The sequence below is a fragment of the Podarcis vaucheri genome (genome assembly GCF_965113315.1).
Source record: "Podarcis vaucheri genome assembly, chromosome: 14".
Lineage (NCBI taxonomy): Eukaryota > Metazoa > Chordata > Lepidosauria > Squamata > Lacertidae > Podarcis > Podarcis vaucheri.
Genome location: NC_138752.1, coordinates 16393178 through 16421050, shown reverse-complemented (window position 1 = coordinate 16421050; position 27873 = coordinate 16393178). Strand labels below are relative to the sequence as shown.

The 27873-nt window shown below is 45.7% G+C and overlaps 1 protein-coding gene and 1 long non-coding RNA gene across 3 annotated transcripts in view; both read right to left on the bottom strand.

Annotated features, from left to right (window-relative positions):
• The window catches only part of LOC309518559, a 415023-nt gene that overhangs the window by 32685 nt on the left and 354465 nt on the right, over positions 1–27873 (bottom strand). The gene's annotated exons all lie outside the window — the stretch shown is intronic.
• TM6SF1 (transmembrane 6 superfamily member 1) lies at positions 1260–27174 on the bottom strand. Of its 2 annotated transcripts, XM_082198751.1 has the most exons (10): positions 26802–27174; positions 20710–20813; positions 18365–18462; positions 15965–16068; positions 15409–15491; positions 13948–14069; positions 9322–9426; positions 7635–7727; positions 6426–6545; positions 1260–1806 (listed from the first exon to the last, which is right to left on the bottom strand). In XM_082198751.1, exons 1-10 carry the CDS (start codon positions 26891–26893, stop codon positions 1615–1617), a joined length of 1113 nt encoding a protein of 370 aa, XP_082054877.1. In that variant the 5' UTR covers positions 26894–27174; the 3' UTR covers positions 1260–1614. The 2 variants fall into 2 exon arrangements, with proteins under 2 accessions (XP_082054877.1, XP_082054878.1); XM_082198752.1 differs by lacking the exon at positions 20710–20813 and having other exon boundaries at positions 26802–27172.

Genomic DNA, 27873 nt, shown 5'->3' with positions numbered 1-27873 from the left:
GTTTTTAGACAAAGGAAACAAAGTCGCGAGACGTTTTCATCTTGCGAAGCAAGCCCATAGGTGAAATTCGTCTTGCGAGGCAAATCGAAAACGGAAAAACCTTTCGTCTAGCGAGTTTTTTGTCTTGCGAGGCATTCGTCTTGCGAGGTACCACTGTACTTTCTCCTAACCACCCAAAGCAGCCTCAACTGGATGATGCATTTAATCAGACTATAACAGTTTAAAGCCAAAGTTCTCGAGGGGGAAGGCAGGGTGGAGATGTGTTTTGAGGACTTTGAAAAAGCAGAGAGAGGCAATACCCTGCAGGCACTCTGAGAGAAGTCCAAAGAACTGGGACAGCAAAGAAAAACGGGTGTCATGGTTTAAGGGAGCAGGAGACTAGGGCAGCCATCTGAAGGAATCCATGGCAATCTCTTCTGGGGATAGATAGTACATCTGAACTGTAAAAAGTATTAAATAAAAACCACTTTTGTCTTTTGTAAAGTGGTCTTTTGTAAAGTGGAGGGCAACAGGCAACTATTAATATAGGATTTGTAGAATTTCTGGCAGCAGTTGTTTTTTTACCTTCACTATACTGAAGCAGAGATATGTGAACTTCTGCAACCTGGTACAATTTGCACTGCAACAATCAGCTCCAGCTCCACCATTGTGCAGAAGAGCCCGAGACGTGCTAAAAAATGACCAAAGGGGCCAGAGATTTCCATGCCAAATAAGTTTCAGTTCCCCAATTACTCGTGTTAAATTCAACAGTGAGTAAAAATGTCAGAGAACAGAACAGAAACAGAAGCAAAAAATTGCCAACATTTGCTTATGCATCCATGTGCAAACTGGAAATCAGTCCGGCAAATGTGATCAGTAGTCACTGCTGTTGATGCTGCCAAACTATACATAAGTGATTACCCCCCCCAATAAAAACCTGCACTGCGATTCCTTCACTTCGAAATGAACGGGGTGGAATAATGTAATGATGATATAACTTATATAAGTTACATGACTTTGCCACAGTGGAAATCAAGACAAACAACATATCTGTTGGCATAAGATGAACTGCAGTGGAACAGAAACTGCTGCACAGGAAGATGAAACAGTGGAACTACAGACGATGCCTTCTTACATCCCTTGTGGTGAACTATCTTGATTTTAACTTCTAACTTCTATCCAGACAGTGTCCTTATGGTGTAAGCCGCTTTGAGAGAGTTCTGCTCTTAAAGGCAGCCTATAGATATTTGTAAAGAAATAAAAATGCCATGAAAGCAAACTTTCAAGAAGCGCTACGAAAGACAGAAGTAGTCTTTTATTTCCTGCAACAGTACATAACACCGAGCAGACGTGTCTTTGCAGACAAATCTTGTAGAGTTGCAAAGGAGTAGCTGTATCCAGTCTTTTTGCAACAAAAACAGCGAAGAGTGGCACCTTAAAGACTTCACAGATTTATTATGGCATAAGCTTTTGATGACTGCAGTCAACCTGGTCAGATGTAAAATGGACTACGGCTGAAATGGACTGTGGTCTATGAAAACCTCTACCTTAATAAATGTGTTAAGCCTTCCAGGTATTGCAAGACCCTTCCTTGTAACAGCAGTCCAGTTTCACAAAGACGTCACTCCAGTCTTCCTACTCAGTCTTGTCTTCTGGCTTGGCCTTTAAGAAAAATTCTGGACTGTGGACGCACCTATAAGCCAACAGCTGAGGAACGACTCCATATGTTACATTGAGTAGCAGAAACCACATATTTCCTTCTTCAGGGACTCTGTAGATGTAAGGTGTTCTAGCATGTAAAGAAGCCCCAATGTGTGAAAACTGAGCCTGTGGATATAGAGAGAAGAGTAAGGATGAGGCATAGCTTTGAATGGGCATACCAACGGTATTATCTTCAGAGTATTTAGAAGGCAACTGCTGGGAAGAGAGAAACCACAGAAAATTGCCTCCCTTTGCCCTGTAACAACAAACGCTTCTGCTTGATCAAAAGCCATTCTGTGACCAAATCGGCGTGCCTTGGATTTTACCCAAATAAGCCAATTCCCGAAGAGCCAGTTCCTGTAAAATAAGCCAGTTCCTGTAAAAAGCCTGGCTTGCTTCCTTTTTCAGCTAACGCACACACAGCTTCCCCTATTAGAAGAGGGAAAGAGCAGTGGCGTAGCGTGGGTTGTCAGCACCCAGGGCAAGGCAAGTAATTTGCGCCCCCTAACCCGTGGATTTGCGCCCCCTAACCCTAATCCCCCGATGTTGCGCCCGGTGCGCCCGGCCCCCCCTGCACCCCCCACGCTACGCCACTGGGAAAGAGGGAACACCCCTTTCTAAGATGTAATTCCCCACCTATGGTTTTTGCATGTACAGTACAGTGGTACCACGGGTTAAGAACTTAATTCGTTCTGGAGGTCCGTTCTTAACCTGACACTGTTCTTAACCTGAGGTACCACTTTAGCTAATGGGGCCTCCTGCTGTAACACAATTTCTGTTCTCATTCTGAAGTAAAGTTCTTAAGCTGAGGTACTATTTCTGGGTTAGCGGAGTCTGTAACCTGAAGCATCTGTAACCGGAGGTACCAGTGTAGTACCTCACATTACGTAACCCTCTGGTTACGTATATTACAGGATGCGAACGCAGCAAACCTGGAAGCATTTTTCCGGGTTTCAGCATGCGCTCTACCATGCCGCGTGCATGTGCAGAACAAGCACCTCCAATAGCGAAAAGCTCAGGATCCAACTGGAGCTCCGGAACGGATCCCATCCACAACCGGAAATACCACTGTACTTGTATTAAGAGTAATTAGCAACTTTAAAAAAAAAGCTGCTGCACAGTTAATCACAGCCTCTTTTTATTTGGTTAGCAAGGCTTCAAACTGATTCATCCGCCTGATTAACTGATTCAATATTGCAGCCGTAAATTGAACATCTTGGTGCCCCCCCCAAAAAAACCTCTACTATCTCTACTTAGGGGAATGTGAACAGTTCCCCCACACTGGGTGCCAAGCTGATGGGGGTGCTGAAAGATGCCGTAGCTATGATGTAGAAAACAGAAGGCGAGAGGTGGAGGGGCACCAAATTTTGGTCTCGCACAGGGCACCGCTGAAATTTGAAAGACCAAAGTCTGCCGCTGCTCCACTATTGAAGAATAGAGAATCCCCTAGTTTCTTCTGCCTTGTATACAACAGTCTTGAGATTTAGAATAGGGTACTGAGAGATGATAAAATAAATTTTAATGTCAAAGGCGCTACCTTGCCAGAGTATCTGACACAGGATAAAGTATTCAGTATTTTGACAACTCTCAATAACCACTTCCAAAAGGTTTCTAGTTCTCAAGAAAGGTATGCATGACTGGTGATGTGGGGTGCTGCTGTATCCAACTAAAGTTTACCCATAGTAGACCCATTGAAATATGGACCTAAGTTAGTCATGTTTCCTAATCTCTCTGAATAGGGCTAGCATACAATCTAGAGAGAGGTCACATAAGGTTTACAAAGGCAGGGGGAAAGGCTTTAGCATCACATAGCTTCCTGCTCAGCTTTCATCGCTAGCAGAAACAGAATGTTGCATGGATATGTAGATATGCACAAAGTTGCTACTCTATTTAAGCCACAGAATTTGGCTTTTCTTCTTGTTTTTGATTTAAAAAACAGCAACACCAAATCACAACCGAAATCAAGGTCTAGGCACAATGGGCACTTGAAACGCCATTTGGGTAATCAGAATCTTAGAGACATTCCACTTTCCTGACTTTTCCCTTCCTGACTTAACAATTAGGGTTCACAGGCTTCCTGCTTTCAGCCTCGGCCCAAATCCTGTATAACGTCACCAGAGTACTCAGGATTTGGCCCACCCTACTTTAAATGTCAGGGCAGACAGGAAAAGGGTGGTTTGTTTTTCTTTTCTAGGGACTGAGCAGCAGGTTTTTGCTCCCTTGTCTGCATAGGAGGTGGGTGGGAGCTTTTGGGTAGACTCCCCTGGGACTGTTCTGGAGTGCAGAACAAATTTACATCTAAGGTTATGTACAGAGAAGAGATTGTTGAGCCAACGAATATTTTTAGCATAAACAAACATTTAAAGATAGAAGCAATAGTGGCGCACTCGGAATTGTGGCTTGTCTTTTGTCTCCCATCTGTTATCCCCTTTTGCAAGTGACAGCTCATTTGCGTTTTAAAAAACCCCATGCCCAAATTTATGAGCTTTTCATTTTTGTTTTCTGCTTCTGCAAGAGGGAGAGATATGGGGGTTCAGGCTGCACCAGAAGCTTAACATTTAAGGAAGAGATGGGCCAGTTCTGTTTACTGGGTGTTGCCAAGCGTTGGTCTGTGTTGCGTGAAGTCATAGGGAGAAAGGTCAGAGGAGGACAGTGCAGCTGGGAAAAACGCTTAAACGCTCTGTACCTTTTGAGAAAATGTGTGCCTGCTGTCAATAACATGTGGCCTTCTGCAGCCTCCTTGCCTGTCTGGCCCTTCTACATCTGAAAAAGCCCCATGGGAAGACTTCTCTAGATATCTCCCCCTGTCCACCAAGCACCCAAGACCTGCACAGCACCGTATTTTTTGCCCCATAAGATGCACTTTTTTCCTCTTAAAATCTAAGGGGAAATGTCTGTGCGTCTTATGGAGTGAGTGTGTGATCCCTGGGCCTGGGGGGGGGGACCCGGGCTTCCCCCGCCAGCCCCGACAAGCCCTGGGGAGGCTCCGTGCAGCTATCCCTGGCTTTTGCGGGAGGTGGGGGAAGGGACAGAGCAAGGGCTCTCTCACTTCACCCACCTCCTGCAAAAGCCCCCAAGAGCCGTGCTCCCTTTAAAGAGCTGCGCGGAGTGTGTGTGTAGCTCTTGGGTGCTTTTCCGCGAGGAGGGAGAAGGGCAGCCCATCACTCCTCGAGGGAAAGCCTGCAAGTGCTCCATGCGGCTCATGAAAGGGAGCGCTGAGCAGAGCCTGGGATGCATACAGGCTCTGCTCAGCACTCCCTTTAAATAATATTTTTTTCTTGAATACCCCCCCCAAAAAAGTAGGTGCGCCTTATTGTCAGGTGCACCTTATGGAGCGAAAAATACAGTAACTGTTTTTGTTTTTAAGGGAAGTTCTTCTTGCATTATTTTTTTTTTTAAAAAAACCCTCACTCATCTATTAAAAGAGAATTTGAAAAATGTAAGCATTTAACAACTGTCAGGAGCATGGGAGCGAGCTTGAGACCAACAGGCTGTTGCTATAAAACAGCTATATTTTAATTCCTTTGATTTTTGGAGTCCTTTTCTAAATTATGTTACGCGGCTGAAAAAAGGAAAAGCCATGCTCAGGGTTATAGAACAAGGGATGTTTTCTTTTCTATTTACTTCACTAAATCAGCAGAGACTATGGGTCACAATGTCACCGAGCTCAGAACATTATGTCCTTTGGACAGCAACAAGTGCACAATGCAGATGTTTTAATGTGCATAATACAGACAGGAGAAATGAATATTTTTGTGTGAACAATGATGAGAGGGGGAAAGTAAGCTTTGAAGTTCTAGTCGGAAAGGTATGGGCAAAGTTCGCTGATCAAACAGGGATGAGCAACATTATATTAATTTTGTGCTTCTGGCTATTATTCTGATAATTCTGGTTTCCATTTTAAGAAGAAAATTCTAGTCTTCCTGATGACTGCAGATTCGGTTTGAAAACAGGACTGCAAATATGGTGAAAATGATTGGAGGGAAGGGATTAGAAGCTCACATTCGGTATGGTTTTCCAACTCTCCAAAGCTTTCGGGGCACCAATTGTCTGGCTACGCAGTGGCTCTCTCAGTTGGTCATCCACTATATCAGGGGTTGGCAACCTAAGGCCCGTGGGCCACAAGCAGCCCATGGGGGTTGTTTAACTGGCTCATGGACCTCTGCTGCCTGCTTAGGGACTCCTGCCACCGGCTCGGTCAGCTCCTGTGCTCAGCACTAAACCAGCGTGGAGCAGAGCAGAGACCGCCTTCTGCGATGCTGGCCAGCTTCCCATTGAAGAAGAGTTTGGATTTGATATCCCGCTTTATCACTACCCGAAGGAGTCTCAAAGCGGCTCACATTCTCCTTTCCCTTCCTCCCCCACAACAAACACTCTGTGAGGTGAGTGGGGCTGAGAGACTTCAGAGAAGTGTCCTCTCTGCATGTCACCCAGCAGCTGCATGTAGAGGAGCGGGGAAGCGAACCCAGTTCACCAGATTATGAGTCTACTGCTCTTAACCACTACACCACACTGGCTCTCAGAAGCTCCTGCAGCCAATGGGAAGCTGCGCACACCTCCTCCATGCTGGAAGGAGTGCTGGAAATAGCGTTTATGCATGCATGCGCACGCACTCCGGTCCACCGCGGCGTCTGCGGGACCGTGAACTGGCCCAATCCACAAAACCTTGCTGAGCCCTGCACTATATAACATTTAAATTCTGCTGTACAGTAATATTGAGAAACCCAGATCTGTAAGAAATATACCTGGGCTAGTCCTCCAGCATGTATAAGGGTTAAATCAGGCATCCAGCTGCATCCAGGAACGAGCAAACCATACAGTGAGATTATATAGTATGGTACAGAGTAGAACAGGTACGCCAGCATCTGTGCATTAGAAGAACAGGCAACAATAGTTCATTTATTTAGCAAGATCTCTAAAGCTTACTGCTTAGTCATAAAACTCTAAGCAGCATACACAAGAAATGAACAACAAAACACTGTTAAAATCCACAAAAGAGTTAAAAAAGCAAGTGTATGTAAGATTGTTTTCAATGAAACGGATAAAAATCTGTACAACTTTTAAAACAAACATAGATAACAACATTGCATGTCCAGGTAGGCTTGCCAAAATAAAAAAAAAGCTTTCAGCAGGCATCTAAAACAATGATGGTGGTGAAGAATAATACCCCAATCTTCCTCTCACAGGAGCCCAGGCTGACAGATGCACTTTTGTACGGTATTTTCATTTATATATGCATTGTATACACACTTCGTTCTGGAATATGCAATTGTTCTACACATTACTTGGCTCGAGAACTACACTGCAAAATTCAGAGCAGTGCAAATTTCGGGGTTCATGTGTTGTTTCAGAAAGTCCAGGTTTGGTAGCCTCACCTTAAACTGAATCAAAGTCTTCCCAATTCCTACATGCCCCCAAGTTATTATAAGAAAGTAAGAAAAACTTCATTTTTTTCCTACACCATGCATAATTTTACACCCCTCTATCTTGTCTCCTCTTATTCGCCTTCTCTCTAAACTGAAAAGTTCAGAAGCGAGGATTAGCTTCCATGTAGAGAGGCAGCCTGCCTCTTTGAGTACTAGATGCTAGAAACAAGAGGGGATGACTACTTCATCCTGTCTCATTTGTTAGCTTCTCTTATGTTGAAAACAGAAAGCTGGACTAGCCCGAGTCAGCAAAGTGGTTCTTAAGAACTTAAATCTCCATCAGTTCAGCACTGACCAAAGGAAACAGGCACGCCCAACCTCTGACTATAAGGGACTAATCTCCCTGAAACCAGTAGAGACTTTTCGAAAGGGAACAGGTCATAAATTTGACTAGAAAAATAAAGGTAGGGGCCAGAAGGCGAGTCCTAGTTACAAGCACCTTCTCTCTCTCTCTCTCTCTCTCTCTCTCTCTCTTACACCAAGAGCAGCCCAGTCAGTGTGCATAGTTTCTTATTTTGGAACGTGTACCTGAACTTTTGGATAGGCAACAGGATCCTTGATATACGGCTCATGAAGTTGGCTGTATAGTCGGCAAAGTTCGGCTGGGCAATCCAAAGCAACCTAAAGAGAAATCCCATTGACATTAGGTAAAAAAGGTAAAAGGTAAAGGACCAAGCATGACTAAACCACTTCTGGTGCAATGGAACACCATGACTGAAGCCAGAATGCACAGAAACACCATTTACCTTCCTGCCGCAGTGGTACCTCAGGTTAAGTACTTAATTTGTTCTAGAGGTTCGTACTTAACCTGAAACTGTTCTTAACCTGAAGCACCACTTTAGCTAATGGGGCCTCCCGCTGCTGCCGCGCCGCTGGAGCACGATTTCTGTTCTCATCCTGAAGCAAAGTTCTTAACCTGAAGCACTATTTCTGGGTTAGCAGAGTCTGTAACCTGAAGCCTATGTAACCTGAGGTACCACTGTACCTGGGGGTCTCAGGGCAGTTCACAGAATAAAATCAAGATATAAAATCACAAAATACCTAATAAAAATAAAAACAGCAACCCAATACCCCTCCCCCAAAAAAAACACATTTTAAAAGGGCATAGGCGTGCACTGGTGTGCTTTCAAACTGCTAGGTTGGCAGGAGCTGGGTCAGAGCAACAGGAGCTCACCCCGTCGTGGGGATTCGAACCGCCGACCTTCTGATCTGCAAGCCCAAGAGGCCCAGTGGTTTAGACCACAGCGCTACCCGCAAAGTTAGGCCGGGCAATCCAAGGCAACCTAAAGAGAAATCCCACTGACATTACGCTAGTGCAGCTGAGTGGATAGAGAGACTTGGCTATGACTCATAGAAACATAAGGAAACCGCCTTACGTAAAGCCCCATCTAGCATACTGCTGACTGTACTGGTTGGCAGTGACTCCCCAGGGTTTCAGGCAAGTGATGTACACGGCCCGACCTGGAGATGCTGGGGACTGAACCAGGGACCTTCCAGATGGAAAGCAGATGCTCTACCACTGAAATACAGCCCTTTTCCAAAACTGCTTGCAGGCCAAATCTAACCTCTGCCATGAACTCAGTAGGTAGCCTGAGGCCTATTTGGGTTCAGCCTTGGTGCCTCCGTCTGCAACATGGAGGATGGTGTGCAGGAGCAAAATGTTGCACAATAATGAGCAAGCTTTTGAGTTCTCCAGGACCATTCGCTAGGCTGGGTGTTAAGCAAAGAAGGCAGAGGAGGGGGGGAGGTGAATAGGTGGCAATGCCATAAAGTCAGCAATGGCATCAGTCCTAAGATTACTGTGTGAGAAGAGGGGAGAGACGTAACAGATCAGGCCAGGCGCTGCCAAGCTTTTTGAAACAATGGGCACATTTGCAAACTGAATAAACTGTTCTTGTGGGCACCACACACACAAAGCTACGTATACATTGAGGTACGCACAACCATACATGGGCACACAATCTCTCCCTCCACTATTAGGCTGGAATTGGGGGTTTGGGGGTTTTCCCCAAGCCTAGTTACTGTGGGGTAGGGGACTTACCTTCCAGATTCTGGGGGGTAAAGAAATGGGGTGGGGTGTAGACTCTCACTCCTTGGTTTCCATGACTGTATAGCGTCCCCCTTTTCCATATTCTTTATATGTATATTTTCTAAACTAAACAGGTGACACCAATAAGCTTTCTTTCACACACACACACCAAACCAACCAACTTACCAGGCCCCTAAAAAGGCAAAATCCAGTTGCAAAGACGAAATATACAGCTGACAGCAAATCTAGAGGTCTTCTCAGAAGTCTCTTCTGCTGAACTTCCCGAATCACCTGCAATATGATTTCCAGAGGGGTCACTATGGAACAACATGCAAAAATTTCAAAGTCATATAAACTGGCTCAATAAACACCTTAAGACTTCTGTCCTGAGGTAAACAAGAGAACTACAAGGACAGAACTTAAAATTTCTAATTTAATCAAATTCAAGGTAAAGACACCCACACCTACACAAACATATACAAGAGGAACCGATTAAACAGCCAATGGCCTTAGCCACAGTGCCCTCCCCACACAATATAGATACCAACTGGAATAATGGTGGTAGCATCACAATTTCTGGGAGAGTTTCATTATTCATTCATTCATTCATTCATTCATTCATTCAATCTTATTTTTATTATCTTGCCCTTCCTGCTGAAGGAACTCAGGGCAGCAAACATCAAAGCACTAAAGCAATAAAATTTAGAAAACAACTGCATATATTTAAAACTATTTAAAAATAATCTAACAACATCTAAAGAAAAACCCCGCACACCCTCCCAAACAGCTACTAATCTCAAGCTTATTGTGGCCAATATCTACCAACCATCTGATTGTGGAACTGCAAGATTCCCCGTGTGATTCCCCAGATGGGCGGGGTATAAATATTATTATTATTATTATTAGTCAGGGGGGTTGAGACGGGATAGACGAGGCTCTTTCGAAAGAAAAGTCATTTGAAAATGAGAGAAACGTGGCCCGGCAGGGACAATTATACCAGCAGAGACTGAGGAAAACCATTTTTGTGTTGAGCAGCATGTTGCTGTGTAAACAAAGAGTTTGCTTATAACTTGGCAGCAAGTTATCCAGGGCCCAGTGAAAAAAGCCCTCACTGAAATACGCTTGTAGTATAAACACAGAGGAAGAACGCGAGATCTATGACGGGGGAAGTTGGCTACCGGTGACCAGTTCCTTATTTGCACAAAAGGGCTGAGAGACAACTCACATTAGAGAGCTGAAAAAAGAGCCGATCTTTGTATGTTACCAGTCCCCAAAATGAGCTACGGTCTACCTCATTATTATCTATCTCCAAGGCCAGCAAACTGTTCCCTTCGAGATCCATAACAGGACCCACCAAACCAAACCAAACCAAACTGTGATGTTCATGCAAAGCTCATAAATGCAGAAGCAAGGAAGCTTTTGCCATCAGCTCACAGTTGGTCTGAGAGAACCACTGTCACTGCATTTTATATCGTTCATTGGTTTAAGTATTTTCAAACTGCAAACCGCCTAGAGTGCCTTGATGACATGGAAATGCAACCAAGAAATATGAACCAACGTACAAAGGGGGTTACCAGGTCCGCCATCCCTACTGTGTGAAATCAGATAAACTTGCCTAATTCCACTTTTAATTTCCCTGATTTGCACTGACAAAATTTATCTGGGGACTATGCATTGCTAAAACACTTCGGCTGATTTCACTTTCCTGGCAGTTTTAACAGCCGCTATCACTACTCTCTTGGCTATTCTTGTCTTGTACAGAAGTCATAATTCAGAGTGACGAATAAAGCGTTCGGCTTTCCCACAGGAAAAGCAATTTCACTGTTGGGTTAAAAAAAAGTTGCTCAGAATCAATGATGGGATTCTATATTTAGAGCCCTCCTGTGGACATGACTCTGAACTTTTGCTGATAATTGGCTAAAAAAGCTCAATTTAATGCAGAGCGAAAACACATCCATCAAATCTGTTGAGAGAGCACATCTAGCAAGCCAGCTTCCCTGGAGCAGTTCTAAAATCCACAATTCAGACCAGTGTCACTAGTCTTACTGTGGTGATGGAACAATGAAGGTATTAACAGAGTGTTTATCTGAGAGACAAGGAAATAAATGTGTGGTAGATTATGCTGCCTGATCGCGAGGCAATAGACAAGAGGAGACCTGCCTCACCCCCCTGTTCCATGTACAGGGCCTAGCCAAACAGAAAGATTATGGTGTATTCATTGCTTTCTACCAAAAAAAATGTCTCCAACAGACTGATAAATATATAAAACTAGCAAACTCAAAGCCGGCGCTTCTTGGGAATTCTAAAACCCCCCACAAAATCTGTAGTTTTAAGTACAGTTTTGAAAGGTTCAGTCTGCCACCTTGATTCAAAATGGCATCTGATTGTATCCACAGAGACACAAACCTGCTCCTTGATCTCAGGAAAACCATCCTGCAAGATTTACTTACCGTATCCAAATGCATAACAGACCGACAAGCCACTTTACAAAATATAGATAGCGAAGAGTTTCTGAATCTTTTAAAAACAAATGCACGGAATAGAACGCCACACATTTCACCAAACGACAACATGAAACTTTTAGAAGACATCTGAGGGCAGCCCTGTTTAGGGAAGCGTTTAATGTTTAATAGGTTATTGTATTTTAATATTCTGTTGGAAGCCGCCCATAGTGGCTGGGGAAACCCAGCCAGATGGGTGGGGTATAAATAATAAATTATTATTATTATATTCTATGAAGTGAGCAAATCCTGGCACACCCCACGCAGAGGTGATCTCCACAAACAGCCCATAAATCATACTGCAGTACAACTTTAAGTAGTTTTAATAAATAAATAAATAAATAAATAAGCCTGGGGAAACAGGATTTTTCTTATCCCGGCACCTAAAAGATGACAGTATTGGGAACAGATGCGTTTCTGTGGGGACAGCATGGGAGATGAGGAGCCAGCACAGAAAAGGCCCCCTCTCTTTGCAACGATCTGCACCTCTCTCAGATGAGGCACACAGAGAAGGACCTCTGAATCCTGTTTCAACAATGGCAGCAGGATACAGTGGTGCCTCGCAAGACGAAAAGAATCCATTCTGTGATTCTCTTCGTCTAGCGGTTTTTTCGTCTTGCGAAGCAAGCCCATTGAAGGATTAGCGGATTAGCGCTATTAGCTATTAGCGGCTTTTAGCGGCTTATCTGCTGATCGGATCAGCTGATAAGCGGCTTAGTGGCTTAGAAAAAGGGGGGAAAGGGGAAAAAACCAGCAGGAACTCGCAAGACATTGTTGTCTTGCGAAGCAAGCCCATAGGAAATTCGTTTTGCGAAGCACCTCCAAAACAGAAAACTCTTTCGTCTAGCGAGTTTTCCGTCTTGCGAGGCATTCGTCTTGCGGGGCACCACTGTAGTATTCTCCTGCGCACCTGAAGCCAGCAAGCTAGTTTGGGGAGTATGACAAGTTGGTGGCACACATAGCTCTGGTGTCCGATGGGGGTGGGAGGAGTAACTGTGGGGCATTCTTAAGAAGAAATGCTATGGGGAAGGCTGATACTGCTAACCCCCCACCATCCGCCATCTAAGACCACTGCCTCATTCTGCCCAATGATAGGGCCAACCCAGCCCAGTAAATCGCAAACTTATTTTAACATTCCTTACACCAAGGACTCAGCTATACAGCTGCAAATTAAATATTTTAAGTGTGTTTTAAAGTGCATGAAACACATGTGACACTAGATGGCGATGGTGAGCTATGGCAAACTCAATATATATTTTTCAAACTTTTTTTAAAAAGCAATTTCACAGCGTTTTTTATATGTGTCTAGATTCCACCCAAGTGACACCCTCTCCCTCCAAATATGGACCCCAAATGTGGTTAATTTGAGTGACGTCTGGCTGGTGCATGGTCAAATAGGACTCACCTGATGTCATTAAAAGAAGGATTTTCAGATGCAAAGGTTCACATGGCAAGGTTAAATTAAACCCTTCCTAGCCCTTAGGCCTCTACCCCAGCCGTGCCTCATCCCTAAAACAAGACCCATCAATAGCACTGTTCCTTGCCCTTTTCATGTGCTCTGGCCTATATGAAATTCATTCTTGAGCTGTGATCATCAGTGGCATAGCGAGGGTTGCCAGCACCCAGGACCACGCGGAGAGCGGGTGGGAGGAAGAAAAACAGTTGGAGTATGTATGAGTTTCGCAGCCACAGAGATAATAAAAATAAGAGTTATTCCATTGTCTGGAAGGTCACTTCCTGGTTTGCACAGAGAACCTGTTTTCAACAGAGCCCAGCAACGGAAGCGTGTAGCTGTATTGAGGCAGCACCGGATGTTGAAATTTTGTGCCCCTAACAATTTTGTGCCTGGGGCAACCGCCCCTGTGCACACACCCCAACACTATGTCACTGGTGAAAATGCCTCTTGCTTGCCTGGAGAAATGCCCCTTGATTTTTGCAGGGTTGGAGTGCGGCCTTCAGTACAATAGTGAAAAGTCACATCAGTAGTTTCCCCACTTTCTGCCTCTGGGCTGACCCTCTGACAGCACGTAGCCCCTGAAAAGTTGTATGTTGCCCTCAGGCTGGAAAAGGTTCCTCACCCTTGATTTTAAGTATAGTACAGGGGGAGGGATTCATCTTCACTCCAGGGCAAGTACAAAATATGGAACACAAAGGCCAGCGAAAGGGAGCCATGTCAAATATTGCTTTTGCAAGCTAGGCGGGATAAACTGTTTGTCAGCCCTACGTCAGATATCATTTTGACATTCAGCAGATTTTGCCTCAGCATGCCCTTATCATTGAAACGACAAACACATTCTTACATAAATATTACCTTGGCTGGACAGTCACCAATCACGGGAGGCTGATTATAGATTTTGAAACCAGCCCATATTGGGAGACAGATAAATGGGATACTTAATAAAGATGCAGGGCAAATTTTGGTTCCAAACTTGCCTGCAAGTAACAACACAAAAAAATTAAAAATTATGACTTTCAATAAAGCATTTTACACCATGAGCCTAGGCATGTCCACCAAGAAATATACCCCACATGTGCAATCCTGTGCACATGTACCTGGAGGTAAATCTCATTCAAGTTAAGAACCTCTTGCACATTAGATGTTGTTGGGACTCCAAATCCCATCAACTCTAGCCAGCATGGCCAGTGGTCAGGAATGGTGGGAACTGGAGTTCAGCACCACAGCTTCCCATTACCCCGTTAAATCTCTTCCATGGAATGCTTGCACAACGCAGACCAAAGATGATGCCAAGCCTACAAGGCTTTCTTTCTGCACCTTGTTGACCTCTGAGCTTTGATCATAACAGACCAACGTTTCCTTCCATGCTCAATTAACATTGCACCTAATGCTTGATCGACCTGTTCGGCATGTAGCTCACGCCTTCGCTGAAGCACCTCATCATCTTTGCCTGCAAGTTTACACACATCTCTCTCGATACCATCTTCTACACTGCAGCATTTTCTGCTGTCACACATACAAATGACTTGCTGCTGGGAAACAGAGGTTATATCTTTAAATGATCTTGAGCAAGCATTCCTTTTTCCCAGGAGCTGTGTTCCCAGGAGTGCAAAGGCTGCTCTGTGTAGAGCAGTTTGAAAACATCTGAACAACCCTAAGTGAATTTTGTTTCAAGGCTGAAGTGCTAATGGAAAAAGAAAGGTAAGATTCCCACCATTAACACCTTGGATACGCAAAATAAAATGCCAAGTGTTGTGTAAAAAAGGGAAAGGGACCCCTGACCATTAGGTCCAGTCGTGACCAACTATGGGGTTGCGGCGTTCATCTCGCTTTATTGGCCGAGGGAGCCGGCATACAGCTTCTGGGTCATGTGGCCAGCATGACTAAGCTGCTTCTGGCGAAACAGAGCAGTGCACGGAAACGCTGTTTACCTTCCCGCCGGAGCGGTACCTATTTATCTACTTGCACATTGACGTGCTTTTGAACTGCTAGGTGGGCAGGAGCAGGGACCGAGCAACGGGAGCTCACACCGTCATGGGGATTCAAACCGCCAACCTTCTGATTGGCAAGTCCTAGGCTCTGTGGTTTAACCCACAGCGCCACCCGTGTCCCTAAGGGTCGTGTAGGCACACAAATAAATGGTATGGGTTTGAGTTTGGCTTCTGTTGACCATGTCCAGTTTTCCAGTTATTGCAACAGTACAGATATTCAACCAGAGACATTTGGGCTCTTGCATCTATTGCAAGATCAAAATTCTGACAGCAGGCCAACTGTGGCTCTCCACAAAGCAAAATGGACTAAGGGATATGTCCTTACCCACAATGTTTCCAGGCACAAAGACAATGACGCTCATCATGATGGACCCCAGCCAATATAAGCCAATTGTCCGATAACTTTCCCTGCAACAGAAATACCCGGTTTTCATACACCATCTTCACAACTGGAGGCACACGTTATTGTGACAATATGGTGAAGTGGTTAGACAGTCAGACAAGGACAGGGTTCAAATCCCCACTCAGCCGTGAAGTGACCTTGGGTGACCTTGGGCCAGTCACATTCTCTCTCTCAGCCGAAACTACCTCACAGGGTCGTTGTGAAAATAAAATGGCATGGGGAGAAATAAGTAAGGCACCTTGACCTCTTTGGAGGACAAGTGGGATAGAAATTTTAAAATATATAAATAAACAGGTGCCAAGATTAGAATTTTCAGGTTAAGGTTAAACTACTTCTAAAAAAAAACAAACCAAAGAGGCAAGGTCATTTTATGCCCAGTTTGTAGGTAAAGCTAAGTATACTGTGAGGTGATTTTGAAAAGAGCCTTGAAAGGTAAATTGTGCCAATCCTGCTGCCCACAACCATTAAATCAACTTACTCCCATGCAATAGCTGCCACCATCAAGAGATACATTAGATAATGAACAGAGCCATCCCAATAGCAGATCACGTGGCCGTAGGCCGTGTTCAGATAAGGTTCCCCCTAAGGAAAACAAAAACACAGTGACAAATAAGATTAGACAGCATTTCTGAGGCAGCACAAATAAAAAACAGCTTTGGAAAGGAACAAAGCTGGTAACATTAATCCAATCCTGATATGAGCATTCTTTCTAGAGGTCACATTTCAAGCGTCAGCGTAAGAAAATTGCAATCCGAGATCAACCATCACGAATAGTGTGCCGCGTAAGGATCAAATCCAAATATACCAGACCAATCTGCAGGAAATTAATTGTCCAACAGCACAATTCAAAGTACTGTATTTTTCCGTGTATAACACACCCTCGGGTATAAGATGCCCCCTTTTTGGGGGGACTCCAAATTGAGAAAATGGGGGGATACACTACCTGTGTATAAGATGACCCCCAATTTTTAACATAACTTTAAAAGGAAAAATCCTAGTCTTATACACGGAAAAGTACGGTATATTTATTCTAAAGAGTTCTGCTGAGTTCAGTATCCTAGCAATAAACCAGCAGGGTGTGATATGGGAAATCTACAACTGGAATCACGTGTGTGTGTGTGTGTGTTTAAGAAGTGAGGATTAGGGAGAGGCCGGGGTGACACTGGATGGGGGATTAACTATTCTCCCCCAACACCCCCATGCCATTTTCGTAATTAATGTCCTGCCCAAAATAACCCTACCCCAATTATACCACTAAGCTTTCTGCTGGAAGGCAAATAACTTTTGAGCAGAGGCAATCTCAATCAGGGAAATCTGTCTCTGATCTTTGGGGGTGCGGCAAGTTTTGTTTTTCTAGCGTTTCATGCCTTTGTGTCGTAATTTGTATTTAAATTGGTTTTTAGTTATTTATCATGAGCTGCCCAGAGAACTTTGTGTGGCGGCAAACAAATGCCGCAAACAAATTAATAGCTGTAAATGGCACAGCGGGGAATACGGTTTGTGCATCCCGCAATGCTGTGGTCCTGATACAAGTTCACACATTGCGTGTTTGCATGTTTTTCAAAACTGCTGACACTCCTAAGTGTGGGTGTTCACACCACATCTCGCATGGCTCTAAGGCTGCAATCCTGAACCTGCTTCTGAGCCTGAAGTAGTTGAGAAACAAGACAATTGCTAAAAATAAAATAAAAGTAGCCATGCTGATCCTTGAGGAAAACAAAACCCAGAAGCCAAACTAGGGCAATATCTCTAAAAGGACCGATGCAGCCGTGTTATGGCAACATGAGGCCGGATTTTAGTGTGTTGTGATATAAATGATTCATTATTTGTACTTGCGGTTCACCGCCTCTGGAATCTGCTGAAGGGCAACTGGCAATTCTTTGAAATCCATAAATAAATATTTCAGGATGAAGCTTCCTTCAGCAATCTGGAGTAGGGGGGTAGGGAAGCCTTTCCAGGTCAAGGACCACATTCCCTTCGGTATAGCAGGGTACATTCCAGCCACGCGAAATAATCAAGATGTGCACAAGAGATTTTCTGCTTTTCATCATGCAATGCCTTTTTCCACCTGCCTTGCCCTATCCTCCAGCCCTAGGAGCCTTTCCCAGACCATATTTTTTTTAAAAAAATTGTGTTATAAGTGGTGTGTCCTTGTTTCTCAATTTGATCCTTTTACATGGGTTTTTGTATGTCTTGCGGCAATTTATGCATTGTGACTTGCCGTTATTTTTATTGATTGACAGTTTAGTAATTCTTTACTGCAATTTATAAGTGTAAGCTGTTTACTATTTGCTGATATTTAATTTTACTGTTTACTATTATATTCTAATGCATTGTTGAAAATTGCTTTATTTGATATAAGCTGTTTATTTTTAAGTTACTGTGACTTTTTGTATCGGATCAGATTGCTACATGGACAGTCTTTGCCATCTATTTTGGTGTGTACCGTAGTATAGAAAGGCGGTATAAAAATTAAAAGTGAGATGAAATGGAATGGAAGGGGAAATTCTAGGCAAGCAGAAGCACTAGTGCACAGCAGGAGCCAGGGAGGACTGTGGGCTGGGGAGATCCCTGAGGGCCAGACAGGGATGCTTGGAGGGCCACATCTGGCCTAGGGTTCCCCCCCTCTGCTCTGGAGCCTTGCAAGTAAAAAAAGAAAAGTCTTGGTTGTTGTGGAGGAACGGCACCCAAGCGCTGCCGAGAACGAAAATATCACAAAAGAGGAAGCAAGCTTTTAAGTTCTCCAGAACTCAGGGAGGATGTGGGGATTTTAGGAGGAACTAAAAACAGCCTTTGTTGGCGTCCATAAAGGCTCATGCAGCCTTCACCACCCTCCAGTCATCCGCCAAGCGGCTCCTACCTTGAGATCATCACCTACCTCTTTCAAGTAATGGGTCATGAATCCATCGATGATTCCGTCATGCTCAAGCCCAATGATCAAGTTCACGATGCTGGTGAAAGCAAACACGGCATAGACTGTGGCAGTTCAAGAGGAGAAGGAGGAATATAAACACATTAATAACTTGTAAGAGTGTCTTTTTCCTAATGTCAAGCTCAGCTAGACAGCCAGGGTGGCACAAGCCACGCTGGCCTTCCCCACCGTAAGCCTCAGACTCATACGCTCCCAACTCTTCCCCCATGCCCTAATAATAATAATAATAATAATAATAATAATAATAATAATAATAATTTATACCCCACCCATCTGGCTGGGTTTCCCCAGCCACTCTGGGCGGCTTCCAACAAAACACTAAAATACAATAACCTATTAAACATTAAAAGCTTCCCTAAACAGGGCTGCCTTCAGATGTCTTCTAAAAGTTTGGCAGTTATTTTTCTCTTTGACATCTGGTGGGAGGGCGTTCCACAGGGCGGGTGCCACTACCGAGAAGGCCCTCTGCCTGGTTCCTTGTAACTTGTAATAATAATAATAATTATTTATTTATACCCCTCCCATCTGGCTGGGTTTCCCCAGCCACTCTTAAAGTCAGAGAAGCTTTTGATCTTAAACTAACCACAGTACCCTGTGATCTGGACCCAGGGACTGTTTGTTTTTTTGTTTAGAGCACAGATGGAAAACCCGTGGCCTTCCCGATGTCGCAGACTACAGCTCTCATAATCCCTGACCACTGGCCTTGTTGGCTGGGGCTGATGAGAGTTGGAGTCCAACAAAAACATCTGAAGGGCCGCAAGTTCCCATCCTTGCAACTGTCTAAACCAGAGGTTTTCAACCTTTTTGAGTCCACAAAACTACATTATTTCTGTGGCACCCCTCTGGGGCTCAGGAGCCCAGTTATGTCACCCCTTGACTGCAGAGCTGGTGGCCCCCATCCCTTTTCAAACACCCTCCCTTGTGGAGGGTTCCCTCAACCTCCACTACCCTCTCCTTGGGAGTCCTCCCAGCAGCCGCCGCTGCCATGCCTGGTCTCTGAGCTGCCCCCCAAGCCCCAAAGAGAGGTGCCGGCTCACACTGCCCCACAGAGGCCTAGGACTTGTCTATCCATTCCCAACAGCAAGCGTTGGTGGACTGGCTGGCTGGGCTCCCTCACCTGCTTGCTTGCTTACTCCGAGGCTGCCTCAGTTCCTGGCAACCAGCACCCCCTGGCCAGCCCCAGAGGCACCATTCACCTGTGGAGCTTATAGCCATGGCACACTGGTTGAAAACCACTGATCTTGTAATGGGAATTGGGGTTGCTTGTGCGTAAACTGCAAACTGCTCCAAGCTAGCCGTGTAGCTAAAACTTTCCCCGGTTGACAGCCCTTGAAACGCGACTGTCTTAGTCACTGGCAGAATCCGTCAGTGGGCAGGACCTAAATTTGCGCCAACATAGGAGTTGTTTGACTCCAAGTCTCCGCCTAGATTCCCTGCGTGGAAGCCTTCTGCGCAGCGTGGGTGTGCCAAGCGGCGGTCCTGTGCTCTCTCCGCTGATTTCACTGAAAGAGTCTGTGAGCCTCCCCTCCGCCTTGCTCTCGGCTTCCCCTTTCTCCCTGGTGTCCCCTGGATTTCTTTCCCCGTGGGAACCCTCTCTCTCTCCTTGCTAGTTCCCTCCCCTGCATCACTGGAGCGACTTTCCTCTCCTCTTCCCTCTGATGGCAGTTCCCTAACAGATCTAAACAATCCAGGTCTTGAAACCACAGCCTGATTCTGCCTTAACCTCAAATCACAATTCCCCAACTTCAGACATCGCAGGCTGGTGTGGTTAGCTTTAAAATCGAAACCAGAAGTTTTCATTCTCCTTCTTGTGGGCACAAAAAGAGAATGGCAGGGAGCACATAACCCCAAGGCTCAAGGCAATTTGTTCGTACAGTGGGGAACCATAATTTCTCATTAAACCAGGGGTCAGCAGCCTTTTTCAGCCGTGGGCCGGTCCACCGTCCCTCAGACCACGTGGTGGGCCGGACTATATTTGGAAAAAAAATATGATCGAATTCCTATGCCCCACAAATAACCCAGAGGTGCATTTTAAATAAAAGCACACATTCTACTCATGTAAAAACACCAAGCAGGCCCCACAAATAATCCAAAGACGCATTTTAAATAAAAGGACACATTCTACTCATGTAAAAATACGCTGATCCCCAGACCATCCGCAGGATGGATTGAGAAGGCTAATGGGCCACATCTGGCCCCCAGGCCTTAGGTCGCCTACCCCTGCATTAAACCTTAGTAAACGCCACACTCTACCCTTAGAGATACTCCTGTTGCAGGGTACCGATACGTACCGTAGAACAGTGGGTCTCGGGGCGGTTTTCTTTTCACCAGGAAGCGGGCTGCTAGACCCACTAAGAACAGAATCAACAATCCAACTGCAACAGTGACCCAGGAGCTGCGGAGATTAAAACCAGGGGAGAAGTCTATCATCTCAATGGTTCCTCAACTGTAGCAAACAAATGGCATACTGGTGCACACAACTCGATCTCTGAGCATCAACTACCGAAGCCAGATCATCCTTGTCTAAAGGGGCATTGGTGGGTGACTAGTTGATAGAAGGCATTCCACCTGTGCCTCCCTATCCAGAACTGGTTTGGCACCGTTTTTCCAGGCAGAGGAACCACCTACTAACAGTGTCTGTCTTCTCTGGATTGAGTTTCAGTTTATTGGACCTCATCCAGTCCAATACCATAAACAGGCAATAGCGAATAAACATCCCTGCAAGGCAGCTTAAGTATGGCTACTGATCTTCCCCAGCACAAAATGCAAACACAACGAGCCCATGTTTGTCTTTTAAGCCCTAGAAACGAGGGCATTCTCTCCATTGTCAAGATTCAATCATATTGCAGCTTTAACACGTAATAATAAAGTAAGAAACTGTTTTCAAGGTTTGCTTGATTTTGCATTCTTCCTTTCTGCAAATGCAGGTTAGCATTCTGTGGTTAAGAATTTCTCAGACCTCATTTGGAAACACACTTTGTATCTCACTTCCTTTTTTTTTTTTTTTTTTTTGTTTAATCACACAAGCAATCATGTCTTCAGAAAAGAGGGAGCAGCCTTATTCTGTTCAATTTAGTTGTTACATTTCACTGGCTTGGTGACAAGCAAACATTTTGCTACATAATTACATAAACTATAGTTTGGCAGCAGTGCACCAAACCATCATTAGCGCAAACCAAGCTCATCGCAAGAAGTCGTTTGCAAATTGCAGATCCTTATGTACAGAACACCGTTTCAAAAGCGGGTAGTTACGCAAAAACAAAACCCTTTCCGCTTTGAAGGAACGCTTTTCCCATATCAAGGAAATACGAGTATCTACCACAATCCGTCATAAAAACAGAGTGTGAGCACTGCTACCTGACCCCTTAGTCTTTAGCAAGAGAAACTATAACAACATCTGCCTTTGCTTACATTACTAGTCTTAGTCATGCGCCAAAGTTCAGCAAGGAGGGTGCCTGTCTAATCTCAGTTTGGGAGGGGGGTCCCACAGGCTCAGACCCACTACAATGAATGCATGGCTTCTGGTAGTTACGAGCTGTACTTCGGAAGCACGAAGGACCACCTATAGAGACTCTCCCAAAGGTCTTGGTGATCAGGCAGGGATATAAAGGATTAGGCTGAGGTTATCTGAGGTTAAAGAACATAGGAAGCTGCCTTATGCCAAAAGCAGACCATTAGTGCACCCAGGTCAATACTGTCCACACGGGCTGGCAGCAGCTTTGCAAACTTTCAAGCAAGGGTCGTTCCTAGCCCTACCTGGCGATGCCAGGGTTTAAATCTTAAACCTTCTGCATGCAAAGAATGGGCTCTGTCACTGAGCTGTCGTCCTTTTCTAAATATAAAGAAAGATTCACATTCTCATGGCACAGAACACAGGGCTGATTTCAGTTAAATATTGGAACCCACCTTATACCATGTCAGACCACTGCTTCCTCTAGCTCAGCATTGTCTACCCTGACCTGACTGGCAATGGCTCTTCATATTTTTAGACAGAGGGCCTTTCACAGCCCTGCCTGGAGATGCCAGGATTTGAACCTGTGACCTCCTGCATGCGAAGCAGATTCTCTACCACTTAGCTACAGCCCTCCTCCCATAGCTTTCCAGCTCGGAAGGCCTTTGCCCTCAAAACATGCCATGGCACTGGCAGTTTTCTTTTGATAAATGAAACCCCTGGCTCTTCCTTTTGAGAAGGCAGCTGGTAGCTATTGTTGTTCCTCTCTCTCTACACACAATGTCCCTTGCAGGCAGCGGAGCGCAGCTTCTAAAAATACCAGCACAGATTATGCAAGCAGCCAATGGATCTCTCCGCGGCTTGCCCACTCGGCCCTCCTCTGACGGCTCCACTGAAATTGATGTCTGTAACGCAAATGAATCTGTAATATCTAGGAAGTCTGAAAACATACAGTCAAGATGTTTTCACACAGAGAGGAAGCAGGCAAGAGGGATCAAATAGCTGGGCAGGAAAATAAACTGTGGAAGGAGGAAAAGGAGGGTTATTTTCCCCTAGAGGGTCTGAACACATTGCATGCCTTGATGGCACAACCCTATGCATATTTACTCAGCAGGGTTTAATGGGGCTCATTGCCAAGTAAGGCTGCAATATTTCACCCACTTTCCTGGGAATACTAGCCACTTGTGATCCGCAGTAAGTGGCAGAAGGATACTGCCTCCAACAGTGGTGGTAGAACTTAGCCCCACTGAATTCAACAGGTCCTACTTCTGAGTGTGTGTGTTCAACAGATACGCACAGTGCTTTTTTTCTTTAAAAAAATGTTTAGGGGTACTCTCATTTTGGCTCAAGAAAATCACCACTTTATAGTTCAAATTGGGAAAAATAAATACAGTATATGGACCAAAGTACAAAGATTCACAAAATGTTTAGGGGTATGTGTATCCCTGCGTCCCCCCCCCCCTGAAAAAACAGCACTGGATACACACGTATCTATTTTATACATGTCTACTCAGAAGTAATCCCCACTGAATTCAGATGAACTTATTCCCAGGGAAGTGTATATAGAATTTCAAACTTGCAGCAGAATTCTAAACATATCTACTCAGAAGTAAGCCCTACACAATTTGATGAGACTCACTCCCAGGTAAGTGGGGTTAGGATTGCCGCCTCCGTCATAATTTTGAAGTGGGTCAACAAGAATTATACACCAGTAGAAAGGATGTTTTCCAGCTGGGTACTGAGAAGATCAGCTTCAGCTTCTTCTTCTCTGGGTTCAGAGAAGATATTTCTTCCACATTTTAATTGTTAAAAAACATATCGCTTGAGAGCATTTCTCAGTATGCATTGGCAATAAAGGATATCGCCTTTTTAAAAATGCAGGTGCTTGTGATTGTTTTCGCAGAGATACCCGAGGCACCACTGAGCTTCCCCGTGCCATCTGCGCACATCTGAATTCCTTTAATGGGAGATCAAAAGCAGGAAAGTACTTTCAAACTTCCGACACAGGACTTTATGAGTTCACAGCCATTTCTACCAAAGACAATGGTGGGCCTTCAGTTAATGGCCAGGAATCGTAGATGACCTATAGTATCTGGTACGACAGCTACGACTACAGGCCTGTGCACATTCAGGCAGAAGGAGGTCTCATTCCATTCCATGGGGCCAACTCTTGGCTATGTTTGCAACAAAAGACAAGGGAATCACTGGCTCAGGTCAGTGATAGTGCAAGTGATAGTCTAAGTTATGCCACCATCACTCAGCCTCTCATCTGCAATACAGTGGAACCTCAGGTTGCGGATGTAATCCGTGACGGAGGCACGTCCGCAACCCGCAGCGTTCGTAACCTGCAGTGCTGCGTCTGTGCATGTGCGTGATGCGATTTGGCTTTTCTGCACATGTGCGTGATTTAGCACTTCTGCGCATACGGCGAAACCCGGAAGTAACCCTTTCCGGTACTTCCGGGTTTCCCTGAAAACACGTAACCCGAAGTGTTTGTAACCCAACCCGAGGTACAACTGTATTGGGCAGTAATGAATGGCATCCATTTTGCAGACAGGAGGTCCCGGTTTCAGACTCCCACATCTCCAGGCAGAGCTGTCTGAAACCCCAGGGAGCCATTGCTATTTAGCGTGGAGATCTAGATGCAGCAATGGTTCTGATTCCCTATGTTCTATGGCCATAATAATAATAATAATAATATATTTATACCCCGGCCATCTGGCTGGGTTTCCCCAGCCACTCTGGACAGCTCCCAACAGAATATTAAAAACATGATAAAATATCAAACATTAAAACTTCCCTAAACAGGACTGCCTTCAGATGTCTTCTAAAAGTCAGATAGTTGTTTATTTCCTTGACATCTGGTGGGAGGGCGTTCCACAGGGCGGGCGCCACTACCAAGAAAGCCCTCTACCTGGTTCCCTGTAACCTCACTTTTCACAGGGAGGGAACCGCCAGAAGGCCCTCAGCGCTGGACCTCAGTATCTGGGCTGGACGATGGGGGTGGAGATGCTCCTTCAGGTATACTGGGCCGAGGCTTTAAAGGTCAGCACCAACACTTTGAATTGTGCTAGGAAACGTACTGGGAGCCAATGCACCACATTTTTCGCTCTATAAGACGCACCCGACCATAAGACGCACCTAGTTTTAGAGGAGGAGAACAAGAAAAAAAATATTCTCTCCTTCTCTGCGCAGCGCCCCTTCAGCGAAGCGGGAGGAGAAATGGAAAGGGCTTCGTTTCTCCTCCCGCTTCGCTGAAGGGACGCTGCGCAGCTTTCCCTTTCTGCACAGCGCCTCTCCAGAGAAGCGAAGTCAGAACAGCAAGAGGGATTGCTGCGCAGTGAAATCAGAGATCCCTCTTGCTGTTCTGGCTTCTGGGATAGCTGCGCAGCCTGCATTCTCTTCATAAGACGCACACACATTTCCCCTTACTTTTTAGGAGGGAAAAGGTGCGTCTTACAGAGCGAAAAATACAGTAGGTCTTTCAGGACCGGTGTTATGTGGTGTCCATTTGTTAGCTAAGCATGGAGGGCAATAGGTCAGCAGCGGAGCCTCTTCTTTGCACATGGAAGGTCCTGGGTTCAATCTCTAGGTAGGGCTGGGAATGTCCTCTGACTTAAGCCCTGGAGAGCTGTCAGTGAGGACAGTCCTGAGCTAGAGGGACTAGCAGTCTGATTCAGTATTGGGCAGCTTCCTCCCTTCCAACAGCTGTCCTCCCTTACAGCTTCATTAACACCCAAAAAGTTCTGAACACTCAAAAAGCAGGTTAGGTGTGTGTAGGACTTCACTGGAAGAAGCTGTTAAGGCTGCAAAATTCCAGTTAATGCAAAGTTCTGTGCACCTTCACCACACTGGTGTGGATGCCAGTGTAAAATTCTATGGCAACAGCACACTTGACCCAGGTGAATGTGCGATCGCAAGGAACACATCAAGCACATTAACAATTCTAATGCACATTTAGATTTGCCTTCCTATAAACCCCTCAGCAGAATAATAATAAAAATGTGTTCCTAAGTGCAAACAGCAAAAAAAGAACGAAAGGCATTTTACTGCGATACTCTCACGCATGTGGAATATGACCTCTTCACTCAATACATACATATTTTAGATGTACACACATAAGCTATTTTAGTGTACACCTAAGCAGGTAAATGTGTGTACACCACACACATCGTATCATGCTGCTATGGTAATCAGGGAGCCAGGATTTGGCTGATTCACAGTGCAACCCTAGCCACATCTGCTAAGCCCTAGAGAATTCCATGGGACTTGCTCCCAAGCCAAGGGAGTTGGAACTGCAGCCTTAATGACATTCTGAGTACGTCCTGCGTGATGTGCAAATGGGGACCTTAAAGGCACCAGCGATTCCTCTGTCATGCTACTCAATCTCTGACTCATGAATACAATGGGTGCTGGAAGAAACCTCAACTTACAATTGAAGCTGCTGGAAGTTCTACATTCAAGTTATACACTGATATAAGCTGGGCAAGCCCATTCAGCCCGATCCCCTGCACGCATTTACTCATAAGCAGGCACTAGCTGTTTGGGACAGAAAGCATGCAGCTGGATCGCTCAAGACATCCCAGCAAGTCACAATACAGTTTCTCCATAACAGGCTGAGGCCCTCAGCTTCCATTGCTTCTACAGATGGCAACTTGGGTGGGTCGAGGGGGGGAAATGCCCCCCAAAAAACAAGCAGCTTTCTCTACCCCCGACCCCAATATATTCCTTTCTTTTCCGGAACTCTAGTCTGTGTGGAACAAAGTTCGCCTCTCCCCCTGCCATGAATAGGCTTCACCGCCCCTGCTCTGCCCGCGCCCAGCATTCCCGGAGCTCTCTCCCACTCCTCTCCCTCCCAGACCGCGTTCACACGTGCACGCAAACCCGCTACCAGAGCGCACGTGGGAACGCGACCGCCCCGCTCTCGCTCACCCGCCGCTGGCAGCCAAGGCGTTGAAGAGGTAAGTGACGGGAATGGCCGAGAGGGACAACACGAAGACGCCCGTGGCAGCCGAGGCGCTCATCCCGGGGCTGGCTCGCTCCTTTTCCTGCCTCTCCCGGGGCGCCGCGCGGGGGACTCAGCGAGGCTCCGCGCCCGGCATCGCGCCCTGCTTCGGTGGGCTCCTCCGCGGCGCGCCGGGAAGCGCCATACGCGCCAGAGAGCTGCTGCCCAGGCGAAGGCGGAGCCCGGCCAGCCGAGCGTAAGAGCGCCGCTGCTGCAGAAAAGGACTCCGCCCGCCGCGCAGCGCCGCCGAACGAGCGCCCAGCGGACCTGCGCTCCCGCCCGCTTGCGCGCCGCTCATTCTGCGCAGCCCGCCCGCCGCCTTGGCGCTCGCCTCTTGTACTGCGCCGGGGCTGGGCTGCCGGTGGAGGGATCAGCCCGCGGCCGCCGCTCCGCCTCCTTCTCTGCACGCTTCGGCGGAGGCAAAAGCGAGCCGGGCCCGGCGGATCGTCACTTGGCGCATGCATAGGAGCAGTGCCAGATTTACAGCTAAACAAGCTATAATTTAGGGCCCCACTCTTTTGAAGATCCCAAAAAAATTTAAAGGGGGGAAAAACTGGATGTACATTTCCAATATTAATATACTTCTTCTTAATTGTATTTCAGTTCAACAATTGCTTTGATAAAATACATATTTTGTTATGTGCAAATGGCTTTAGATACCTATAAGGTCCATAAATTACCATATAGCACATATTCAACACAAAAAATAGGGACGATTTGTTGTTGACAAAGGACAGCTGGACATAGAAAGGGCCCCATTACCTTCAGTAGCTGAGGGCCTCATCAGACCTAAATCTGGCCCTGCGTAGGAGCCAACGAAATGTTTGAGGGGATATCCCCCCCCCCCAGCATCTTAAAAAGCAGAGACGTCACCTTGCCAACAAAGGTCCGTATAGTTAAAGCTATGGTTTTCCCAGTAGTGATGTATGGAAGTGAGAGCTGGACCATAAAGAAGGCTGATTGCCCAAGAATTGATGCTTTTGAATTATGGTTACTGGA

Excerpts from the sequence above, each read along its gene's own strand:
- TM6SF1 (XM_082198751.1), bottom strand. The coding sequence starts at position 26,893 with ATGAGCGCCTCGGCTGCCACGGGCGTCTTCGTGTTGTCCCTCTCGGCC. Across the intron at positions 16,069-18,364 it reads TGACCCATTACTTGAAAGAG|GGGGAACCTTATCTGAACAC; the intron begins GTAGGTGATGAT and ends TGTTTTCCTTAG. Across the intron at positions 1,807-6,425 it reads ATGCTGGAGGACTAGCCCAG|GCTCAGTTTTCACACATTGG; the intron begins GTATATTTCTTA and ends CTATATCCACAG.